At 37.8% G+C, this 25030-nt stretch overlaps 1 protein-coding gene across 1 annotated transcript in view; it reads right to left on the bottom strand.

Annotated features, from left to right (window-relative positions):
• Positions 1 to 6319: 6319 nt before the first annotated feature.
• The window catches only part of LOC140243723 (integrin beta-1-like), an 85936-nt gene continuing 67225 nt past the window's right edge, over positions 6320 to 25030 (bottom strand). The window contains exons 15-24 of the mRNA XM_072323388.1: positions 23911 to 23995; positions 22034 to 22176; positions 21588 to 21660; positions 18025 to 18106; positions 16060 to 16193; positions 15167 to 15259; positions 13484 to 13610; positions 12357 to 12467; positions 8760 to 8926; positions 6320 to 6388 (exon numbers count right to left, since the gene is read on the bottom strand). Coding sequence (XP_072179489.1) covers positions 6320 to 6388; positions 8760 to 8926; positions 12357 to 12467; positions 13484 to 13610; positions 15167 to 15259; positions 16060 to 16193; positions 18025 to 18106; positions 21588 to 21660; positions 22034 to 22176; positions 23911 to 23995 — 1084 coding nt within the window. The remainder of the gene's footprint in view (positions 6389 to 8759; positions 8927 to 12356; positions 12468 to 13483; positions 13611 to 15166; positions 15260 to 16059; positions 16194 to 18024; positions 18107 to 21587; positions 21661 to 22033; positions 22177 to 23910; positions 23996 to 25030) is intronic.

A 25030-nucleotide genomic window follows, 5' to 3' on the forward strand; every position in this document is an offset into this window, starting at 1 on the left:
TACTGGTTCCAATTAATGCATAGGTGTAGATCTACTTTACTTCACTCAAACTTGATTCATCATTTGCATAAATTTGAAAGTCACATAATTTTACTGCTGGCTGCTCCCTCCTCATTCATATCTATGTACATTTGTATAAACATACAAATACCGAGAGAGATTCCTCTTCGAAACTATGCTGCAGGATTCTCGCTCGCTCATCACATGCGCAATCAAGTGTGTGATCATGTGACCTTCGAGGTAGCAGCCCTCACTTCCAAGGGCATTGTGGGTATCTTGTATCTTAGCTTATTACTATGATTCATCAGTGTCATCACAAACTCTTTATGCATGAATTAAGACAAACATGGTATAGTCTAAAGATATACTATTGATACTGCAGAGTCCAAAACAAAACATTCCCCCCCCCCCAAAAAAAAAAGGAGACAAAATCAATGTACCAGTATCAAGAATGAGCAATACTTGTAGTGGTTATATATACAGTACTTGATACTATTGCTTCATGATATTACCATGTTTTCTACTTGGAAGACAAACTTCTTAATCTTACATTGTTTGGTGGAGGCCTTTAAGCATTCAGAAAAAAGGCAAGAAACATTTTCTTTTTTTAATCATCGACATATCTCTATGTACTTCCTTTGTTCTCTATAACAAAATTTTGCCACAATGAAAGAAGAATGTACTGAAATTTTGAAAAAAAAAAAAGAAGAAAACTGCCAGTCTAGAGAAGTTTGCTATGATGCGAGTCACCCGTTTACGCAAACCTCTTACCTATAATCTCACTTATCTTCTGTTTCTACATGAACTGATGATTTACTTCATTCAAAATCTTACAAAGTAGACAAGGAAACATTTGCAAATGAAAATAAAAAGCAAAAAAAAAAAAAAAACACAAAATAAAACAGCCACATTTCATAACAAGATTGTTGGATGCTAAGAGAGCGTGCACTTTCTGGAAGTTTCCTTCATTACACTGCAGAATGGAAGTGATCAATCAAAGTAGCGTGAATGCTGTCTTCAATCAATGTGTCTTTAAAAAAAGAATAATGTCCATTTTGTTGTTCTTTTACTGTTCAGTAATTTCAGTACGAAGGAAAAAGGGAGAATAGGAGAAGATAAACTTAAGAAGGTGCAGTTTGGTACTCTTGATCTTTTTCACTGAATCTGCACTGGTGTATTTTGTTTTTCTTTTCTATTTCTTTTAATAAAGAAAGAATATACTGCTGCAGGACTATAAGACTAGCTAGCAATACAAGAGTTTAAAGCTGGTGGACAAATCTTTTGCATTCAGTTGAAAATACATGTATATGCAGTCAATAGCAATGGCAAACAGTGCTTGGCCATCCATTAATGGATTTTTGTTTCTTTTTTTTTTTATTTCTCTCAACAATAATAACAAAAGAAATATACACCAACATCCATATCAACAATAATCAGCAGACTTCACACCTTACTTCCTTTTTTATTTAATCAATTACAGTATTTTTTTTTTCCATAACTCATTTTTACTTCATAACATAATCCTCAACACTGACTTGATTCATGAATGGTTGGTGGTAAAAAAAAAAGCGCCCTCTACAGTCACAATATAAAAACAGCATCATAACATCACCTTCAAGATTTTCATACCCAATGAATTATTGCTGAACTTACCCAGTACCTTATTACACTTATTTTCATGGCAACAAGTGCCAGACACATCTCCACTTACAACCTCCTTTCATTGATCTTAAAGGCAATCATGACATGCACACACACAAAAAAAAATAAAAATGATTAATTGATTGATAAAAATACAGTAGATATCCTGCAATCCAACTGTCTTTCTCTAACCACTGTTCAAATACTGTATGACTGTCTGTAGGCACAGGTTCCATAGTCACATCTACCAGATGCGAACACTTATACTGCTATGGTCATAAGTTGTTTTTTGCTTTGATCCTTTTTTAAATACCAAAGATACATGAAAGAAAGAGGAAGCACTTGATTGACCTATGACATTCACTGCCTTTCCTGTTCTCTCTCCAGATACAATCTAAACAGGATGGGCAGCTAGGACATTGGCATGGAGTTCATGGAAATGTGAACATATATCACTTTACAAACACTTAACAGTGATGAAAAAAAATTGGCCTCCTACATGTCATGGTTTTAGTGGACTACGCTCTGCCTCTAACCTTTGACCTACTCTCACAAGCAGTGCTGAATGTTACCACACTATATTCACAAATTTGATACAATTTAAAAAAAAAAAAGTTACATCATAATTTTTCTGTCACTGACATTCTGCATCAAAATACTGAACAGTAATTCTCAACAGACAATAAGTTGAAAATGGAAAGATGGTATAATACGTACCCTGTATACACCAAGAACTTTGCCATTAATTCCATTAGATTTAAAGGGACAGTACAGGTGCACAATATGTTTTCTAGAGTGCAAAAATATAAGATCTAGGTTAAAAAAAAAATACATCACCTCATTCATTTCAAGCAGGAATATTTTCCGTTTTGGGGGGAAAATTACACAAGAACTTTCTGACGTACACCAAAACTGTGATGACTGTAATGGGCTGGCAATCGTAATACAATTGGTAATAATCACACACTCATTAACATCTCAAGAATAAAAGAGTACAGATTTTGAAATGGAACTCAAAGGACATTCAAGAGCCGTTGTTCTCAAACCAATTTATTTCAAGCACAATTTATCCCTATTGAATGACTGGATATAACAGTTTGCTCAGAAAACGAGCTATGACTGTAAATATTTAAAATATGCTTCAACCCACAACTCATCACTGTGTAATCTCTTTATAAAAATGAATAATAGAAACACATACAAGCTTTCTGTTTTGGGAGTTAGAAACTTGAGGTGATGGATGTAACTCATGCACTTGAGACAACATGAATGATAACTTCCTCATAAACAAAAGAGACTCTTGAAGTAAATGACATGTCTTTCATTTCAAAGACAAGCACTCGAGGACAGCTAATTGAACAATTCCGAGCACTTATGAAATAAAATGCCTCTCCTCAAATTACATACAAACAAAACTATGTAGAAGGTCACGCATGGAAAAGAAAGAAAGAAAAAAAGAAAAAGCCTTGAGAGAGAGCTGGTCGCAGAATGTGTTTATGACCATAGGCTTTCAGATGGGAGATCAAACTCCCAGTGATCATACACACAATGCACACTACACTCAACAGGAACAAACTACAATACAGCAGTAGCTCCAACACTTTGCTGCATAATGCTGCTTTTACCAATCTAGCTTGCGTTTTACCAATCTAGTTTGCTGCGGGCTTGTTACAGTATCACTGACATCAGCATACTCCATATTTCATCAACATTTTAAAAATTCTTTTCCTTTTGTACACACAGAATTAAAAAAGTGTAATAAACATAATTCTCATATTCACTCGACTATAAAAAGCAAATGCAAAAGAAGAAGAAATACCAATACACAAAACTCAACTGAGTTCTGTCTCTTAATCATGCAACTTTGGTTCAACTAACAAGATTCACAAATTATATATCTGAAAATGTTCATTCATATACAATAACACAGAAAATATTACATCTAATCACATAAATATCTGTAGATAATTCACTACTAGAGTTCATACACCAGTATTCATTTATGATGTATATACATAAGGAGCAGATGGGTAGGGCATTGCCATGGTTTAAAGGAACAATCCAAGTCAGGTGACTTAACTCTCTAAGGCCTAAGAGGCATGCTTCCTACTCTTATGAGTCTGTGAACTGTAAACTGTGAACTACCAGGATGACAGAGGATGGGTTAGGATCTGACAAGGTGCGGGGGGAGAGAGGGAGACAGTTTGATACATCACAATGACGTTACAGAAATGAGCTACAAAGATGTGGTAATACAAACTAAAATATGCACGATGAAAATGTGGACATAGCAGAGAAACTTAGTTAAGACCTCATCTTACGGATCAAATCTCGCCTGTGCGGATCCGTCAGACAATGAAAGTGACGGAGATATTCATAAATCTACGCCTCGTGTGGAAACTGAGTTTCACATTCGACGTTGCACGACCTCTGGCATTCTCGTCTCGTCTTTTTCAGTTTGATGCGTTAAAAAAAAAAAAATCCCCATTCTGCCCTCTGACTACACGGCAAAGCTGTTGGCATCTCCAAGAGAGCGAAGCATTCGAAATCAGCCTGGGGCGGAGACTACTATTTCATGCAGAGAAGCAAAGTTGCAGTTTTTTTATTTTTCATTTTTTAGTCAGTCAGGAAAAGAATGTCAGCGCATTCCACAGGTGGGGAACTGAGAGTAGGAAACTTCCACCAGTCGTCATTCTGAAAGTGAAACAATACTGTTGCGTCTTAGTGAGCCAGCCCAAGCAAACAAAATCACGTCCACCACAGTGCTACTTGTCTCTACCTTCATCATTTCTAAAATCAGTTTAGCGCCCTTTAGTCCACTTAGTCCGAAAAATATTGGCTGCATCAAACATGAAACCCATTTTATCTCTCCAACTTTGTTTCACGGGAGAGAGAGAGAGAGAAAAGAAAAGCATAACTTCTGATGTTACAAACTGTGATGGGATTAGCTTGTATTCATATAATTTTTCATAATACTAGCCCAATTTTGTTTGTTTTCTTTTTAAATCTATGAAAAAAACAACAACAAATTAGATGAAATTCTGTAAAGCATTTTTCAGAAAACTAGCCCATTTTTTACATATATATATATATATATCTGTGAAGAGAGAAAAACTGGATGTACTCCTTTTTCAAGATCATATGTTGTTCTAGTTTGAAAGGACACATGAAATGAATTACAATTAAACAGACACATGAAAAAGAGACAATGTAAAATAACAAAATCAAATAGAATGAAAGATGTGATAATGGATAACTGAACATTACTTCTGACAAGTGCAAATGTGGTCAACTGGAGTAGTCGACTATAAAAATCAGCCAAGCAATTCACGTCTAATGACATCTGACAGGGGTTAGTAAAGAACAAGGGGGTGGGGTGGGAAATGTTGAAGAATCATGATACAAGAACAAGAAAGAGTAAGAAAGGTCTTTCCTATTCAGGGGGAATAAAAGATTGTTAACATACCATGCGCACCAAAATGCTTTGCTATCCAAAAATGCTACTATTAAAGAGTGAGCGATTTCAAGGCACAACCTTTGGGGATAAGACCATAAAACTAGAACCAAAATGCCACCTTTTTTTCTGAGCTCCTCAGATCAAATTTACTCCCTCACGTCATGAGCAGGGCCAATTTAGGTGTTAAGTTAAAGAAACTAGCATTTGGTCATGGGAAATTTCGAGGAACAACATCACATTTCAGCTGAATATGATTATGTCCTTGCAATATCTGTATTCGAATGTGTCATCCCTTTTATTGTTGGCCTCAAGTCTTTCTCAAGAATGAGATTTCATGAACTGGAAAGGTTCCGTGAGGAACATGTCGAAAGAAAAAATAGGTAATCCTCAAATTAGGGAACAATTTTCATTTTCTTTAGATGATATAAAAAAATTAGCTTGATTAATAGCATCTTTTACATAAACTTTAAATACGTCCACAACACACAAAAACACTCTTAAAATGATACATGTATTGCTAGTTTGAGTTGTTTGCATACATCTAACATGAAATTATTGTTTGCTGAAATCTTACACGGGACTGAATTGCATATGTGGCTTTAGCCGTAGTTTTGTTCAGAACTCTACCAACATGAATTAGGACTCCCGGGATAATTAAAAAAACAAAAAATGAATGAATGAAGAATATATTTACATTAGCAAAGATGTAGATAAATGAATTGATGAATAAAAAGTAATGCAGTTAGGCCCTTATTCACTCACAATCACTTATGCTTCATAAATGTAAAAGGTACTATAAATTAGTGTCATGTTGGAGAGAATGGTCATAACTACAAGGTATCCAATAACCTTGTTTTTGTCACAATCTTGGCTCTCAATCTGATGACTCTAGTACACACAACCAAAGTTGACGATGTTGGAAAGTTATAACATTGGGAAGATGGAAACCCTGCTGGAATAGTCTATGGAAGCTGTCGTCATCAAGACACATACAGTATTTCTCTACAGGCAGTATAATTTGTTTTCATCGAGGCCAGGATATAAGATCACATTTTGTCTGTTACTGAGTCTAAGCACTGTAACAGCAGTCTAACACACACACACACACACACAAACACATCTGAGAGGCACACACAAACCTCGCTCACACACACGTGTTTGTCACTACCACTGGACACATCTTGGATTTGAGGAAGAAAGAAACCCACAGTCCTCGCCGGACTACTTACAATTTTGGTATGTGGGGTTCTTGAATGTTGACGTTGAAGGCTTGTAAATGGGATTTTCATTCTGCAAAACAAATCAGAGAAAAACAAGAAATTAAAGAATAAGGAAGTGAGAAAATAAAGGAGGAAATGGCTGGGTTTACAGTGCCTGCCATGTATTTTGAGATGCCCAATTTTTGTTAACTTCACGAGTTGACTAACATATGCAAAATTAACAACACGCCAAAATGTTGCCTCCTGCCACATATGTAAATGTTATGTAGGCCCTACTGTAAAAGATCAAAATTTTTAAAGGCATAATTTACCATTTGCAGATGAAACAAAAATCCAGCATTAGTGCTTTAAAATAGTTCCAAAATGTGAGTTTGGGATAGAAACAACCATTGTAAAAAAATGAATTCGTATAATCAATGCTAGATATTGTTAAATAGACAAAATATGAACAATAGTTATAATAAAATATTGCCCGACTAAATCGTCTACAGTTATGGTTGAACAAAAAATATACTGATATCTCCTTATATCTTAGGCTTTATTGCAAAAAATTTATATGGTATGATGTTTTGTGTCACAACAGACCTACACATATGCATCAAAGGTGATATCTTGAACACTTTTTAAAATCACTGTTTCCAGAGGTAAACAGGACCTTTAAGCAATGATTTTTATTTTTTTATTTTTTTATTTTTTTAAAATCTGGGATGATTTCAGTGAACTTTTTCACACTTTCAAAAAAGTTAAAGCATTTCTCTATTTATCTAAATATCCCCTAAATATATCTGTGTGTCCCCAATTTGTGCCAGTGCATTGCAGTGTGACATTTCTAAATGTTCATGTTCTGTGGAAAAAAAAAGAAAGCATTACCATCTCCAAAGCAGGAGATATATATCAAGTTTGTTTCTTTCAAGGAGCTACCGGTAATACTTTCTCATTCCATCTCTGTGGGTCTTGATTGCCATCTGACAACTCCCTCTAGATGTATTTTATGATTCGCATTCATAATTCACTATTTTTCATCCTCGGTGGGGTAAGACAACTTTTGCGAGTTTGAGTTCCGTGAAGTCAAAACGTTTAATAGTGTTACATATAAAAAGTAAATATATTTGCATGCGTTTTTATTTTCATGCCAGTTTCAGGTCATGTGACATGCGTGACAATAAGCCAGTTCGTAATTAGCTCATGTGCACGTTGGTACAAAAGACCTTTCTTTTTTTCTCAGTTGGTTTGGCACTTCACTCATATTCAAAGCAGCATAATGCGTACCGGTGAGTTTGCCCGGCATAACAATTTGTGTTAAACAAAAAATGATCTTGCATAGTGAGACCAGGTGACCAGGGGCCCGTTGCATAGAACTCCAACCGGATTTTTTTTCCGGTTGAAATCACAAAATTCCGGTTGGAAGCTCCCAACCAGAGTTTTTATGCAACGGATTTTACATTCTTAGGTTAGCAACCTTTAAAAATTCAGGTTGGGCAAATCCCAACCTGAATTTTTTAAGGTTGCTAAGAAAGTTTTATGCAACGGGACCCAGAATGGCCCGTCAAACAACCCTCGGGGGAAGCATCCATTTCTTTGTTTTGTATTGAATGCATTAAAACATGTTTTTATTCGTATTGCCAAATACCAGGTTTGCTGTCAGGTGGATGTACTGGCAAGTATCATTTACAAGGATTGCATGAATAATCATTATATGACAGATGCTTATCTGCGTGAATTTCAAAAACCATCAAGCATCTTGGAACAAATGACCTTTTCTGCTCATGCACAAAGTAGAACTACGAACTGGCTTATTTCCACTATTACAATAGTTGTTCATTTAGTTTTTCCTGTTTATCAGTGTTGACAGAAGAACAGCTCTTAAGAGCACCCCTACTTCTGTCGAGGTAACTAATGGCCAACGAATTACAATAAAACTAGACAAGCACTCTGAAAGTGCAGACCTCCGCCAAGCAGCTAATTTCCACCACTGATCTTGTTATTCCACAGAGATCAGTGATTTCCATTCATACGTATGCATGCTGAAAGTCACTTGATTTCCAAATATAGAAGCCTTTTGTTACGTCATCAACTTCCAGCTGCATGGTGCGCCTCCCCTAGCAAAAAGTAGAGCATGCACTTTAGTGGGCATATGAAAACCTAAAAAATTTGCAGATTGAACTCCAAGTTCATTGACCCTACCTGCCAAAATATTGAAAATCCTTCATAAAATCCACAAAAATTCCAGGATCACTACCAAAATTTAATCATCTGATACTCATGCCATTCTCGACCTTCCCTGTAAGTTTCATCTAAATCTGTTCACTACTTTTTTAGTTATTTTGCACACAGACAAACAAACAAACAGTAATGAAAACATAACTTCCTCCCTCGGCGGAGGTAATAATGATGTGACGAGAAAACGACTGAATGACCGCGAACAGCCACAGCCTACTCACATTTCCCCAGTGCGTTGCATTGCGCTCCTTTTCAAACAGTGCATACTCTCTCCTGTCCTGGATGAAGACCAGCAGCCTCCAGACTAACAGTAGGGCCAGCCCCACGATGATGATGCCCACTACGATCCCGATGATGACGTGGATAATGTTTACAGGTTGAAAGCACACTGGGTGGACAAAGAAAAAGACAGAAAGAGAGAGAGAGAAGAGTGAGATAATAAAGGTATCAGCATGACACAGATGAAACACTTCCTAAAAGAGCTAAAAATCCTTTTCTTTACTTCTAATGAAAATCTGTCTCCACATTGAACAGAAGAGTGGAAGTCACATATTGTTCCCTGCTCAGCAGAAGGGCCCAAAGCTTTGCATGTTCTAAAGCTTGCTATAATACGGCCCTGTGGCCAGCATGCTCTAAAGCTTGCAAGGACCCTCCTGCCAGGCAGGCAATGATATACACAATCAGAGTGCAAAAAGGAAAGTTACAGCATTTTAAAGTTTCCTCTATTTTCCAATAAAGAGGGATATTTTTCACAGTCACACTTGGAAATGAGATGAGTTGATGTCATGACTTCACAAGTTTCTCATCCACTTGTACACAAATCCTCTATGAAATTTCCCTCCGTTTCATTTTCTTTTAGCAAAGTGGGGAAATAGTGAGAATGATGACACCACCTGCCTAGCTGTGTGGAGAGGAGCAGACTATGCAACATCTCCTTGTTTGTCCACTTCTACCAGAGCCTTGCACAAAAAATGATCTGGCAGCTTTAATGCCCTGTGGCCGGCAGTGCATCCAACATTGGATTGGAAGAATCTAACGTTCCATTCTGCGTAGTGACTCGAGAAGAAGAAGATTTTCTTTTAAAGAATGAAAGCAGGAACAAATTACTGTAAAACGTGATATATTCGCAGCATGAATTTTTCGCGAATTGGAGCCGACGGCCTTTTTTGCCGCATGAAATTTTCGTGAACTGCTACTGGCATTCAATGCATATAGTGTAGAAACGAACTTTCGCGAATCTCCGTGCTCGCGAAATTCGTGAAATTATAATGCACACGAACATTCCTCGTTTTAAAGTATATTGAGCCCCAGTCACTTTTCAAGCCTTAGACTATTATAGTAGGCCCATGTGTGATGCGTGCGGTAATACAGTGTGTATAAAAAAAAAGGTAATCTAACTTTGGAAGGCTACTGTGGAGAGTGCAATGTTGGTTGGGAGGAAACGGAACTCTTCCTCTTTCCATTGATACCTAATTATGTCGACAGATGTCATGCATGACTGAGTGCATGAACTTTAAAGACAACAATGACAAATGGCACTTTTTTCCAAATTTGAGTGTTATCATGAAGGAACAATGAATGTCTCACTGAATGGATGAGATCGGTCTATGAAAGTGGTCAAAGTAAGAGACCAGCCTGCAAGACTGCAGGTTTGTGTTTAGGGTTTCTTCTAACCTTTTATGGTCCATAACTTTCAACATGGCCAAGGTGTCGATAATTTGGTCACTCCCACAAAGGCTAACTCATTATCCATTTTTCTCTCTTCGTATTTAAGACATGGTTTTGTCGCTGCGAGATACATTGTATGAGTTGAATATGAACAAATAAAAATGGACTATGTGGGTAAGCCTTTGTGGGAGTGACCAAGTTATTGGACAGGTGGCCATGTTAAAGGCTATAGATCATAAAATGTTAGAAGAAACTCTAAACACAAACTTGTATTTCTACAGGATGGCCTACTTGGCCACTTTCATTGACAGATCTCATCCTTTCAGTGAGACATTCATTGTTCCTTCATGTCACACTCAAAAACTTGGTAAAAGCAAAATTTGTCATTGCTGTCAAAAAAAGTTCATGTGTTCAATCATGCATGACATTTGTCAACATAATTAGTTATCAATGGAAAGATGAAGAGTTCCCTTTTCCTCACAACCAATATTGTGCTCTCCATAGCTGAAAACTATGAAATAGTAGCTCTTCAAAGTTGGATTACCTTTTTTCCTTTTTTTTTTTTTTTTTGATATGCATAGTACAAATGTGACCCTGCTCTCCATAGCTGAAAACTATGAAATAGTAGCCCTTCAAAGTTGGATTACCTTTTTTCCTTTTTTTTTTTTTTTTTTTTTTTTTTTTTTGATATGCATAGTACAAATGTGACCCTGCACCACAAAACCAACAAAAAGTTGCCAGAGATGGATTTTCAGTTTAGGGCAGATTCTGAATGAGCAGACTTTAAGCTTGATGTCGAAATGATGTCGCACTCAATTCAAATGGATTCCCCTTACCTACCTAAATACTGGAAAGAAAGCACACACTCCGGAAAAGTGTGAACTGAGAAAAGAGGCTCTGGAGTACACGGTCTATTCAAACGCTTAATCTTTACCAAGCCATGCTAGCTGTGCCATGAAAGGGACGAAACACAGGATGTAAACCACCAGAGCAACAACAATGAAGGGATTATCAGATTAAGCTGAAATTGTACATGTTCAACTAACACATTCTGCCCATGATTAATGCTAACTTTCACAGAGGTAGCATCATCATTTCAAAAGTTATTAGACTTGAAAGTGAAGAGTGTGCAAAGGATTTCAAGAAATGAAAAGTGGCCTCTAAGACATACCTGATCATTCTACTCTTCCCCCAAAAAGGGTTGTAGAAAAACTGCTAAAAGCACACTTTCCCATTCATGTTAAGATCCCAAACTGAAGAATAATGTAGGATAGCTCTTTCAGAAAATATGAAAAACTCAAGATTGACTTGGTTGAACCATTTCACCTTTTTTGAGTCCTCATGTAAAATCAAGAGGTGTGACTTTTTGTTTGTTTTGTGATGCACGGTCACAAATAGAGAAAGCAGTGCACTCCAGATTGAGCTTTTCAGCAAAGGAGAGGGATGTTACATGACTGAGGTTATGTATTTCACCAACTGTATGAGAATTCACAAGCTGCTTGTCTTGTGCAGGACATTCAAATATGATGATATTGGTGTTGTTTTAAAACAAGAGAAAAGCAGAGAGAGAGATATGGAACCCTATTAAACAAATAATTTGCCCCAATATGATTATATTGAAAAAAAAAAACCCACCAAACAACCAAAACCAGGTAATATGCTCACCCTGCATGGAATGCTTTATTTGCAATACAACAAATGCAATTTGCGGTACGCATGGTGTACGACAAACCTCTCCCTTTGTTATTCTCACCACCACGCAGACCTTTAAAGATCAAATAAAAATGTAACTTACAGCATCTCAAATCACCATCGAAACAACCTGACAACAGATACAATATAGGATGTGTGATTAAGACCTCACTAGCTTAGAAGTCATTGCACGTTGACACTCAATCAATGAATGAATAATATTAAATTTACGAATTTGAATGAGAAATGAGATGTCATTTTCTTGTCCAGGAGGATAAAGGAGAGCATAAAAGCACAACCTCATGCTTACACTTACAACATGGTTGTGCAGAGAACATTTCAGCCCTTTTTAACCACAGAAAATCTATTTAAAAAAAGTCCATATCCAAGGTCTAAGAGTGGGCAGACAAAATCTGGTCTGCTCATGACGTCCACCTGTGACTGTGTTGTTTTCTCACCTTTTTCTCGCTGGACGTACAGGACGAGGGTACCGTTGTCCAGGGTGTCATAGGTGAAGATGATGGAGCAGTCATCCGTGTCCTCAATCAGGCACTTGTCGGACACATTAGCTGCAAGACAGATACAAAATATCCAAGGTCACAGCACTGAAAGCAGCATGGGCAAGAATTAATTCTGATCCTCTTTTTGAAGTTTATTCTAAGTCATAAAAGAGATTAATGACAGCACAACAACAGTAATAAAATGCACGCTGTAGTGGTAGTCGCAGTTTAAGTAGTAAGCAATGAGAGAATGATAATAATACAGTTGGACCTCGATTATCCGGCTATGTCGGGACCGGCGCTCATCCGGATAAGCGAATTGGCCGGATATGGGAGACACAATGTTAATGTACATGTATATAGCTGCCGTCCAAGCTGCCGTCCCAGTGCACTGGCAGCTAGGCAGGTAGCGTACCCCGCAACGGTGGTGTAATCTATGCTAGCCTGCGCAAAATTGTAGTCCCTTCTTCACAAAAATAATGTATATCTTTATGTGAAAATCATACATGTTTTGTAATACCTCATTAGATATTGAGAAATCTATCATGCACATCTTATGAAATTAGTGAAATAGATCCATGAAAACATGTTAAAGTCCTTTTTTTTTTTTCTCAAATTTTGGATGAAAAAAAAAGTCCTTCACTGTGTGAACGCGTCCGGATAATAGAGATTTCCGGATAAAAGGAGGCCGGATAATCGAGGTCGAACTGTAACTAAATCACCAACAATAATGATAATGATAACAATAACAACACCAATGCCATCACAATAACACAGAGGCTTACACTGTGGCACACAAAAAATTAATATGGATTTTTATCCACTTGGACGATTTCAACAGAAGTAGGAAGCAGGGATACATGTTAAGTAGACTTGCATTTCACATATCAGCATTAGGGGCATGCCACTTTGTATTTTACACTGAGCTTAAAAATGCATCCAATTTTTCCTACAAATTGAGCAGCCTACAAGGTGTGAACATGAAAGCCGGGAAGGGGGGGGGCAATGGAAGAAATGCTATTTGATCTTGTGATAAGGAATATATGGGCAAAAAACACACAGAAAAATATAGAGGGGCAACGTACTAATCTTGAGGGTATCCACAATGACGACCGGGTAGGGACACTGGTCACACTCTGCTTTGCTCAGTCCAGTGCCGAAAGCCTTGCACTGCACACACTTCTCGTTCCTCTTGCACTGACCGCTGCACGTCTGACCGATGGGACACAAAAGCAGTGGCCACAAGTTAAATTCACCATCAGAACAATTATGAGTGTTACACTTCAGTTGAGGGCGCTAATACAGTAATACCATTAGCAGAGACTCCAACCCAAAGCACCTTCTGATCTGGAGATTCTCCCGCCTGAAACCCCTAGCAAACGGGAGACTCCAACTTGATGTGTGCGAAGTGCGAAGTTCCTAGGGTTCTAGATGCTCTCTTGTGCTATCTAAGGCTTATTTTTTCAACATACGATAGAAATAAGTAAGAAATCCCTTCCAACGGGAGACAAAGAGCCAGGGCGGGAGAAATTAAATCTCAAACGGGAGAACGGGAGATTTTGCAAAAATGGGTTTTCGGCGGGAGATCTCCCGTCGAAAACGGGAGAGTTGGAGTCTCTGCATTAGGGCAATCATCATGTAATGCCACTTTGTGTAAGTAATGATCTTGAATTTATGCATGAATGGATGCCTATGCAAAATCAGTCACTTATGTAATAGACATCCATTACATTCATAAGAAAAAAATACTGGTCTAAAAACCCCGAGATAAGCGTACCCCAACTCCCTTTTCAGGTCAATAGGTACAAACATGGGATACAGGCTTCCAACCCAGCAGTGTGAGCCATTCGACCGATAAAATAGGTATGGACCACTTCACCCACATGCTTTCAGAAGATACTGACAATCCAACTTTGGCAGAGGGGAAAATCAATTTCCTAGAAAAGCTACTTCATCATCCCGAGATGCAACTGCAGTTTCACTTTTGTATACTGCATTATTGCCTAAAATCGGGTGAGATCTAGAATGCAGTGCTCCTTTTGTCTTCATTTCCAGCTTCACAGGCAACCACCTACCCTGCCTCATTGGGACAGGATGATATCTAATGTGGCGTCTACAGGTTAGAGGTAAAACTAAGTAGTAACTCTCTCTTTGCATGAGAAGTTGTTGCAATAAGAAACAGGATGAACTCTAGATTTGGACATATTATCTAATTACCATTGCTGATTCTAGTCACCAGTGATGACATCCACATTACACCTAGCATATTCATGTACTATCCATCTGCATCAATGTCAAGAACACCACAATTTTCTTTGGTCCCACATATTCAAAACTATGTCAATGTAGGAAGCACAGCATACATGAATGACGGCATGGAATGTACTCATGACTTACTGGAGTGGCTGAAACAAGACAGTCAGAGCCATTCATTTCTACAGCTTTGTGATTTGATAGATGATATGTCAATCACTCTTCACAAGAATTATGCTCTACGGGTCATGCCTGCATGAAAGATATTGATTTTCTTGCATCTACTAGCCTCAATCATCTAGATCAAGAACATCACAGCTTTCAAAACTGTGTTGGAAGAAAAAGTGTGAAGAGTACAAATTAATGACTCACACAATCAGCTAAAAAGAATACATTCAAAGGTATTCATATTACAATCTTTTTGAATTAATCTGTATTATCCATCTCCTATTACTCTAAGTATACAACTGTGGATTTTATCTGCCAAGGGGACCAGTTTACGGCAAAAATCTCACCGGGCAGTCCTCACAAAGCGGCCCCCTGTAGAGAGATGTTGTATTACATTTACACTGGCCACATATGCATTCTCCCTGGTTGTTGCATATGGTCTGCAAATGGAAAAGAAAAATATAGATACAAATAGATACACTGAAATATATGTGTACATACATTCATACATACATGTATACTGCAAGAAAGAAGAGAAAAGCTACACAAGCAGTCAGAATTGTCGACATATTCATAGGGTTTCCAGCATTCACACAGTAAATTTGGGTTGGTTCAAAGGCACTGTCAGGGAGATACTTGTATTTTACATGCATCCCAGTAGGTTACGATAATTTTGAAACCAGGAGGGCCTTTGTATTCCAGTCAAAAAGCTTGCACATCCTTTTCTTTTACAAATGGACATCATTTAAAGGCATATTCTGCTTAGTATGTGCTGTGTATTGATGGTTGTGCCACCCTGTCATCTACTATCATATGAGGAAAGGAAAAAACTAGAAAGTTGCAACAACTAAAAAGTCCAAGCTAAATGTTCACTGCTGTGGACTCTGTTTCACATATTTTACAACTTTGGAGCACTCTGTGTAAACTACAGTCATTCTAAGATGCGATCATCACAGGTTTCAGTCAGTGGATGTCACGGCTGCATTGATTACTGGTTTCTACCACTGCAAGTTTCAATCACTGGAGTTGCTAACATGCTACATCAAAATCACTTATAGTTACAATCATTGTACGACTCAATACCCTATTTAACCAAGATCAGTGAAACCTTCTCAAATAATTACTGCATTTGCTTTCATAACAGTTAACAATGTTGTTTGGAGATTAAATCCCTCAGGAGGCTCTGAAAGAGAGTAGCGGTGAACTCGGCTTGGCATCTTGCAAATATATTTGGTCTTACTGGTGGATTTGTGTTCGTCTGGCATGTTGAGATATCTGTAGAACACTCGCAGGCATCCCCCTTGTAGCCTGGCTTGCATTTACACTTGCTTCGTCTTGTCTTCTCATCACACACACAGGTTCCACGTTCCGGACCTGTGTAGAAGGGAAAAAGTGAGAACAAAATTGAACAAAGCTGACTTAAGAGGTAACACAAAAAGGAAAAATGCTGCCGTCGATGACTCACTATGCACACTCTGTGATTTCCAGACACTCTCATATGGAACACTGAAAACACAAGTATTTGAAAACACGAAGACAGAACACGACTGTATTTTGTTCCATTAATAACCCTGTTTTGTAATAAATTTAGATTTAATGCATGCCTTGTTTATAAAAGTTGCCCTTAACAACCACAAAGCTTGCCAGAGGCTAGCCCTACCTGGCAGCAACTGAATATCTCTTGGGAGGACACATAACTTAGGGTGAAATCATAGTAGCTACAGTCCACAAAAAATGAAAACAAAAGCAACACTTACTTTATGATTAGTCAATGTCACATTGACTAATTACATGTGACTCATTCCCACTATGAACACAGTTTCCTGAGTTTCTTTTTTAATTGATTCTCCAGAGTTTGCGCTTTCCATAGGTGTACAATTGTAAACTCTGTCCCACATTATTCCCCAAACCTACCACAAAAACATAAAAGCAGTGTTTTGAGAAAAAATAATCGTTTTCTGGTTTGCATGCAGATAAGTGTAAGGGAGATTGGGACATTATTGGTTGATGATTTAGCGAGTACAACCCCTCATTCCTTAATGTTTTCAATTCAATTCAATTCAATTCAATTCAATTCAATTCAAATCTATTTCATATTTCCATTTCCATTTCCATTTTCTCAATGATGAGATTACAAAATAATTGACAATAAAACTAGAATACAAAATATATACAATCATGTCTTTTGATTGAAGAAGAAGAAGAAAAAAAAATACTTGATACAAATGTGCATGGTCATATCGTATGAAGATGTCACAAGTATAAGAAATATGATGGGGCCTACATAAAAGCTTTAAAGCTTGTAAAACTGTAGGTTCCCGAGTTCATAGGCATATAATTACACGGAGAACGGATATATTTGTCTTGACCAACTAAAATTATACCAGTACAAGGATCGATAAGTCATAAACTAATGAACCACATAGATAAGTTTCAATGCGAGATTATCACAACATTACAGTAATCTTATGCAAAAGATACAGGTTACTCTCGCTGATTTAGCTCTTTTCAAAATAAGAGGCAAATTTTGTGAAAATTTGAGTGCGGGTTAACTGGAGACTAGTGAGGTGCAAACAGCATCACCTATATTGTCAACATGGGGTTACAATGAAGGTCACTCACTATTCAGACAAAAGAAAAAATTCCTGAAACTTAAAGAACAACAACCCAAAACTGTATCATTCTACATCCGATATTTATGAAATTCGGCCTACCACTTTGTTGTGTGATTCCACTCCATTAATTACAGGCAATCTGAACGAACACAAGAGTGTAGGTTCACTCAAAGGGACTGTACAGTACTGGTTGAGGTGGGGATTCATGTTTTGAACATTCCTAAGCGAGATAATGAGAAACCTCTTATGAAATATGAAAGAGCATGTAATTTTAAGAAGGATTCAATGTTTATTTGATGAAAATTGGTTTTCAAATGGCTGAGATATCCAAAAAAGTTATAATAATAAAAGGCGACAGGCCACGCCTTTTATTAGGATCTCTTTGTTTCACCTTGTTTTTTGATATCTCAGCCATTTTATAACCGATTTTCATCAAATAGACTTTTGATACCCATTAGAATTGCATGCTCTTTGACATCTCATAGAGTGGTTTCTGAATATCTCGCAAAATGTTAAATGCTAAATTCTCACCTCGACCAGAACTGTACACACCCTTTAAGATCAGACAGTTAACTGCTAACTTCACTTACCACCACACAGCTCTGTCTGGTATCTATCACAGTTGAAGTTGTCACACTCGCAGAACGGTCCGGACACAATTTCGCTGGGGTTCTGTTAACACACACATTGGAAATACATATGTATATTCAACTTATTTCAAACTTGACACTTACCCCATTTTTCCTTTTTATCTCAAGTATCATCTAAAACAATGTTTTTCACACAAAAGCTTTAATACTGGTTGTAGATGCCTCAAAAATGCTGAGGCATACTCACAAAACAACAACAAAGACAACATGAGTTTTTAATCAGAAAGCTGTGAAGCAGAAGATCAATGAAGTGAGATACAAGTTATCGTAAGTTTTTTTTTTTTTTTTTTTTTATGGCATGCGTAATACATTTAATTTTCACATCTTTTTGAGCCCTGCCATTTTAGATCCTACAATGTTCTATGGAATGGTATGGAATTTTATCTTTTAGTGATCATGAATTCTGTAATCTCATTGGTCAATCAACCACTTAATATATCTCGTATTACGTGGATATGACATCATGATACTGTATTACACAGCCAGCTACGCGTGTACCAAAGACGCTTATAGGAAAGTGCGCGCTAATCCTGTACAAAACAAATGGACAGCGCGCGTTCCTCAAGCGTATTGCGCACATAACCTGAGACCACTAGACGCTTGATAAACAACAGCAACTTATATCTATCTGGCTACTGCACTGCAGTATCTTATGGCGTGTACGTGTACGTAAATTGTATGCGCGCATCGCATGCATGCAGTCTAGTAATCAGCTCGGGAAACGTAGGCCTATGGTCATGGCTGACAGCCGGCGATTTCAACATCATTCACGAGGGGAAATCAGCGAGAAGAAGGTTAGCACTTACACTAAAAGATAAAATCGTTACCCCCTGCTTGTACTTACGAAATACGGGAAATATCTACGGTCTGGTGCCATATTCCATTCGGCCTTCGGCCTCATGGAATATGGCACCAGACCGTAGATATTTGCCCGTATTTCGTGAACAAGCAGGGGATAACTAATAGTACTATGGATTGCTTCACATGCTGCTGTCATGAGGTCATGAGGAAGGAATGAATGCTTGTAAGCAAACAACCAAGAAACTAATGGCTTAAAGTCCCCTCTAAATGACTAGGATACTAACTCTTTATGTGCCACATTCGCATGCCCAACTCAATCGATGGCGTGCGAACTTCACATATTCTGCTCAAACACACAAACCTGCCCAAACCGATCGATAAATCGCCAAATGCCGCAGTACAATGAATGTGTTTCTTGCGATTCCATTTCTGTCACATGTAGCTTGTATTATATGTGGTGATTGACTATCAATGCGTGTTCCTACTGGAGTTGCAAGTAAATTCTACGTTTCTGTCACTGTTGTGTGTGCAAAAATCATGCCTTTACAATCATGTAGCTACCGGTCATAGCAATCACAGATCTGTTGTAGAATTTACATAAAACACAAAGCGTGGCATTTCCTCTCCAACGTTGCGCCTTACATGTCCAGGGTAACAAAAGTCTATAAAAGTTTCATAGACTCGAAAAACAGAACCTTTCCCAAAGCATAACTATGTTGCAGTCTCAGAATAACGTGGTACACAGGGGGTTTATACGATGGCATAAAAAGAGTGAAGCCACAGCAGATCCTCTGAAAACACGATACACAAACTGCAAAGAATGATGTCAATGAATATGGCTTTGTGAACACATTTATTTATACTGACTGACATGTCTCAATATTAAAGTGACACTAGTATGTAGATGCCCTCACTCCTTGTGATCAAACTTAGCTCCACCCTTTCTTCTCTGGCTCACTCTATGGAGTTCTTGAATATTCATTACTGTTGTATACATGTAAATACTTTGAAGTGTTTTGTAACTTGCATTTGTTGGTTGACTCTCACTTTCATTTTGTTGCCTCTAGATCTTCTTGGTACACTAGGTTAGGGCTCGCTGCCTCTTCAGTGCACTCCCCCCCCCCCCCCATGCTGTTGCTATTTCACTCTTTTCTTATTCTTTATATCCTTCTGTTGTTCCTTATCTTGTTTGATGTTACCTCCCTATTCATCTTTATCTTTCACAGGTTCCCCCCCCCAATGGTCACTGGGATCATAACTGACCCTCCTCTGCCTTTTGTCTGTCCACGCTCCTGCTTTAATCCCCCTCCCTTTCTTGTTGGGTTCCTTGCCCATGACTTCCAACCCATCCCTTTTGTTTTGTGTGTTCTGTGTCACTAGCCCTCCCCTGAATGTCCTTGTTGTGTGTAGTCCTTATATGTGATTGCTTTCCCTGCCTGTTTGTCATTTTGCCTCTGATAAAGATTCTGCTAGGATCAAAAGCTCGGGCCCCTTTTGACTCAATTTTACTCCATTAACTCGTCACTATTGGATAAGCCGTTTTCAGCAGCTTTTTTTTTTTTCTTCTTCTTCTGTTACAGATCATACAACTTGGAAATTAAATTTAAAGCGAAAACAGAGTTGTCAGATCACAAGGGCTCAAAATTCATCTTCCACTATTTGGAAATTGCTTGCAATTCGTTGAAAGGGTCTAGTTTGAAATTTTTACATGACTGATACAATTTGCCATGATGATGAGTCATACTGGAGTATTTTGAGATCAAAGGTATAGAATTTTTTCAAGAGTATATGTAATATATCAAATTTTTGATCACTGATCATGCCCTTGCAATCGTATTTTCCAACAAGCTGCATGTTATTCACTCTTGCGTGGAAGATTGATGGCTATCGCTGTGGCCCAATTTGTCGATTATTAATAATCTACTGTGAAAATTTACGTAGCAGCCATGACTGGATAAGCTCTGAGATTGTGGACTTCCTGCAAACCTTTTGGCTAATACTTCGCACGTTAATACAGTGTTCTTCGACATATAAATGTACCATGTACATGTACATTTTGCAGCAATATTCAACAGTTCTGCAGGCACTATATTTTGGCTTTAAGACATCAGCCAGTAAACTGAATGGTGCACATTCAATGAAATTGTGTCTCCATGAAAGATACCACCTAAACTTTCCTACCGTGGAAAGTCTACAAAAGAAATAAAAAGTGGAATAGTTTGTTGAAGACAATAATCACACAATTTTCTCATCATGCATGTACAATCACAAAACCAAAACTGGGTTATGGCCTTTCCTGCTTCAAGTCCTGAAATGGTTAACTTTTACTTTTACTTTCCATCATGTATTTTCGCACTGAATCGTTTACATTATCTGTTTTGGTACCTTTGAGGACTGAAGTTGTAAAATACCACAACTCAAAAGTCTTTTCACAAAATGGTTTGAGCACTTGAACAGTACATACCTCATTGCACATGAGTGAGTGTGCACCTCGTAAAAGTGAATACTGCATGATTTCATACTAAAGTAAGAATCTCAAATGCTGTGCTGTCTGGAAATCTAGTGCAAGAAAACAGGGTAATTTCTTTTTTTTTTAATAAATATTTTCAAGGAGTTAGGCGTACATCAACACATATAACCCTTGAATTTCAGTTGATGAAAAGTCTGAGGAAATAGTCTTGATGAAAAGATGCTATACTCACAGGCCGTGGGAAGCAAATGCACTGACCACAGACACATGATCCTCTTCCTGAACAGACGATGGATGTATTGGGCCTGACAAACAAACAAGAACAACAGCAAAACAAATCAAAATAAAATCAAATGAGGGAAGCGTAGTTAGGAATTTATGCTTCCGACTTTCGATTCCATCCTGTCTCCGGACAATTACTACACATACTACATTAAGGCAGTTACATCCATACAAGACAGCCATTTAAGGGAAATTTGAGGCCAGTTAAAAGTTAGATATCAGTGAAATTAAAAACCTTGCAAAATATACGGCATATACTGTACAGTCTTCAATGTCAAGAAATTTGAACTATCTTCAGCAGGCATCACAGGCATATATTATTCAGAATTTTCAATCATGACCACAACATCACGTTGGCCTCAGTGCATGACCCGAGGGAAAAGGACGCAAACTTACGAAATGCACGGCGCGTCATTGTCCTCTAGCGTTGGGTCGTCGCTGCTGCACTCACACTTACTCCCGTAATGTCCCGGGTTGCAGATGCAGCTGCCGCACTCCAGGGTCCCATTCCCGTTGCTGCAGTCTCGGCTGTTTTCCACCTGATGGAAGCGGGATAAGGGGGGTGTTTCACAAAGAAATAAGGTCGTTAAAATTATGGTATTCTGCGTCTGTCTTCAATGGTGTTCTAACTTCCTAGTGAAAATGAAAATTTTGGGATTTTTCATGCATCTACTAATATACAAAATAGAACGGGTGACAAAGGAATTTTTCTGTAAATTTTGATAACAATTTGAAGTGGATTTTGAAAGGCTGATAAAACTGAACAGGGAAATCAGTGGTGTGCCATAATTTTAATTCGATCTGAACTTTTAAGATTGACATAAATTCTTTGTGAAACACCCCCTGGACAGAAAAGGACCTAAGTCGATGGCATCTAGTCAGTGGATTCACTCGTAAGTGCAGTACAAGTTCTAAGTAGCAGGCTACAACACACCGGACTAAATGTTGTATTGCAGGCCAATATCTATCCATGACTATTAAATCAGTCTTTTGGATGTTACATTCTAAACTTTTACAAAGTTTTTGAGAAGCCTCCTGCAGAATTAGGGAGACTTGGCATCTCTGCTACATAAGTTCATTATTCCAATGACTTGATACTATGAATTCTCTGGAAATTTGGATATACCTCATCAGCTCCAAAACATACCCATACAAGCAAACACACAGATATGCATTGATGGGACTACATTTGAGCTGACTGCATGATGTAGTATTAATGTGGCCATTACTTCCGTGACAATAACACAAAGAAAACTTTCCTTCCAGTGTGTTCATCGCTGCATCAAACTGAGAGTACTGAACTGACAATACTCCATATCTAAGAGAAAACAGAACTATAAAACTTTGTCATTTTGTAAAAGAAATATTAGAATTCATTTCCTTAAATGTGTTGTCCGTTTAAGGATCAGGAATACTTAAAGCAATCTATCAAAACCTTTTTTATTTTTCTGCAAACAAAATAAAAAGTGATACACAACCAGAGTAGGGTTCCAATAAATGAGGAGTTTATATGAAGAGTTTCACCCAAAAAAAGGGCTAAGCATGATTGTTAAATATATAAGGTAAAATACTGCCCTTGTGGTTTCAGTTTTTAATATTTTACTGAAAATTAAAATAATCAAAAAATTGACACCATAATGTAGAAGAGATCGAGCTCTGCGGCATGATACCAATAACTCAATACCTCCCAAAATTGTGATAAAGCCCTTCTGGTTCTCAGCCCACGATATACAGTATATGTGTGTATTGAGTGAATGCTGCAATATTCCAGAAGAGCGTATTAGTGAAAGCTTGAGGGAAATTGGACAATTCGTTCAGAAGTTATGAATTTTTGAAGTTTCAACGCTGCCATCACTGGATGAGAAGACAACAGTTTGTGACGTCATGCATGGACAATGATATAAAGAAAACATAAAGAAATTGCAACATATTTTTTTTTTTTTTTTTTTTTTTTTTTTTGCAGAGTGAAAGAGCACTTGACTAATATGTCTTTATAAAGATAGCAGAGGGAATAATATTACCCTTAACATATGTCAGGAAGGTAATGAATGCTTATTACAAAAACTAAATTTTGTGTAAAAATTTTGTGTACGTCTCTTGATATTTTCTTATTATCATTTTTTCATATATGACATCACAATCTGTAGTAATTTTCTCATCCGGTCTACCACAAATTTCACTAATGCATTCTATTATTACATTGCTTCATTCATGCAATCCACATGTATGTTTGGGTTTCATTCCCCGTTAAAAGATGGCTGTCACTCTCTTACCCGCTGGGCTTCACACTCGCAGTCGCACACAAATTCCACCAGAACCTTGAGGTCCTCGTTGAAGCCAATGGGGCGAACGGTAAACCTGTGCACAATGGCGAGAGAGAGAGAAGCGACACAGATAAGACAAACTCGACCTTAACTCGACACCAACATCCTGTTTGCACTAGGCTCTGCTTCTGTTTCATGGCTGGCAAAAAAAAAGAAAAAAGAGGTCTTTAATTCCGCCATCCTTGAAATCACACTCTACCTGCACTTGCACTATATTAACACATGATTGTTTCAGGACTACCACACAATCAATCTTCAAATCAGGCAGCCTCCATACAGCAATCAGGGAGATACTGTCACGTGCACCTTAACCCTTTGCATGCTTTGAGTGCTTAATGATGCAGAGAAACCCCTATAGTGTTGTACACACTGTCAAAGTCCCTGGCAGACAAAGGGGTACTTGGCCAAATTCAATTCCTCAAATCAAGGAGGCTTCTAGCTTCTCTTGTCAGGACAGGATATGTAATGTTACAGGGAGCCCCCTGCAGAGTCAGTGCGATTATTTGGCAGCTCTGGTATTCAGACATCCTAGTCTTTTAACGATCTATTCACAGCTACTGAAGCTCCTGTAAGTGCAGTAACCACACTGTTCGATCAACAGTGTGAACTGATGTGTACACCCATGCATGACTTCTGCACGCACATGCATTTATGTAATAGTGCCTGAATATGAAATTTTCAATAAGTTTATACTCTCCTTGTAAGTTGTCCCAATAAATCATTCAAGTGTTGAAGTTGATACTCGAGTTGCATCTGATATTTGTGAATCTTCTTCCCATGCTTGCCAAAATACAAATTTCTAACCATATTCCTTATTAATGTCAGTGGGTGAAACTTCAGAGGTTGGACAGGTCAACCATATTCCAGAATGTTTGTCCACATGTCACTGACTACATTATACTTGTACATTATGGGTATACAACTCTACAGAAATTTAAGTCAGGACTGTGTGGTGCTCAAAGTAATCCGTCAAAGCATTTTGCCTCTCTGAGGATGTTAAGACATGATGGTCACAAAACGATATTTGGACTGTATGTCCTGGAAACTGAAGTAAGACTTGGCACATTGA

The sequence above is a fragment of the Diadema setosum genome, chromosome 20 (genome assembly GCF_964275005.1).
Source record: "Diadema setosum chromosome 20, eeDiaSeto1, whole genome shotgun sequence".
NCBI classification, from domain to species: Eukaryota; Metazoa; Echinodermata; class Echinoidea; order Diadematoida; family Diadematidae; genus Diadema; species Diadema setosum.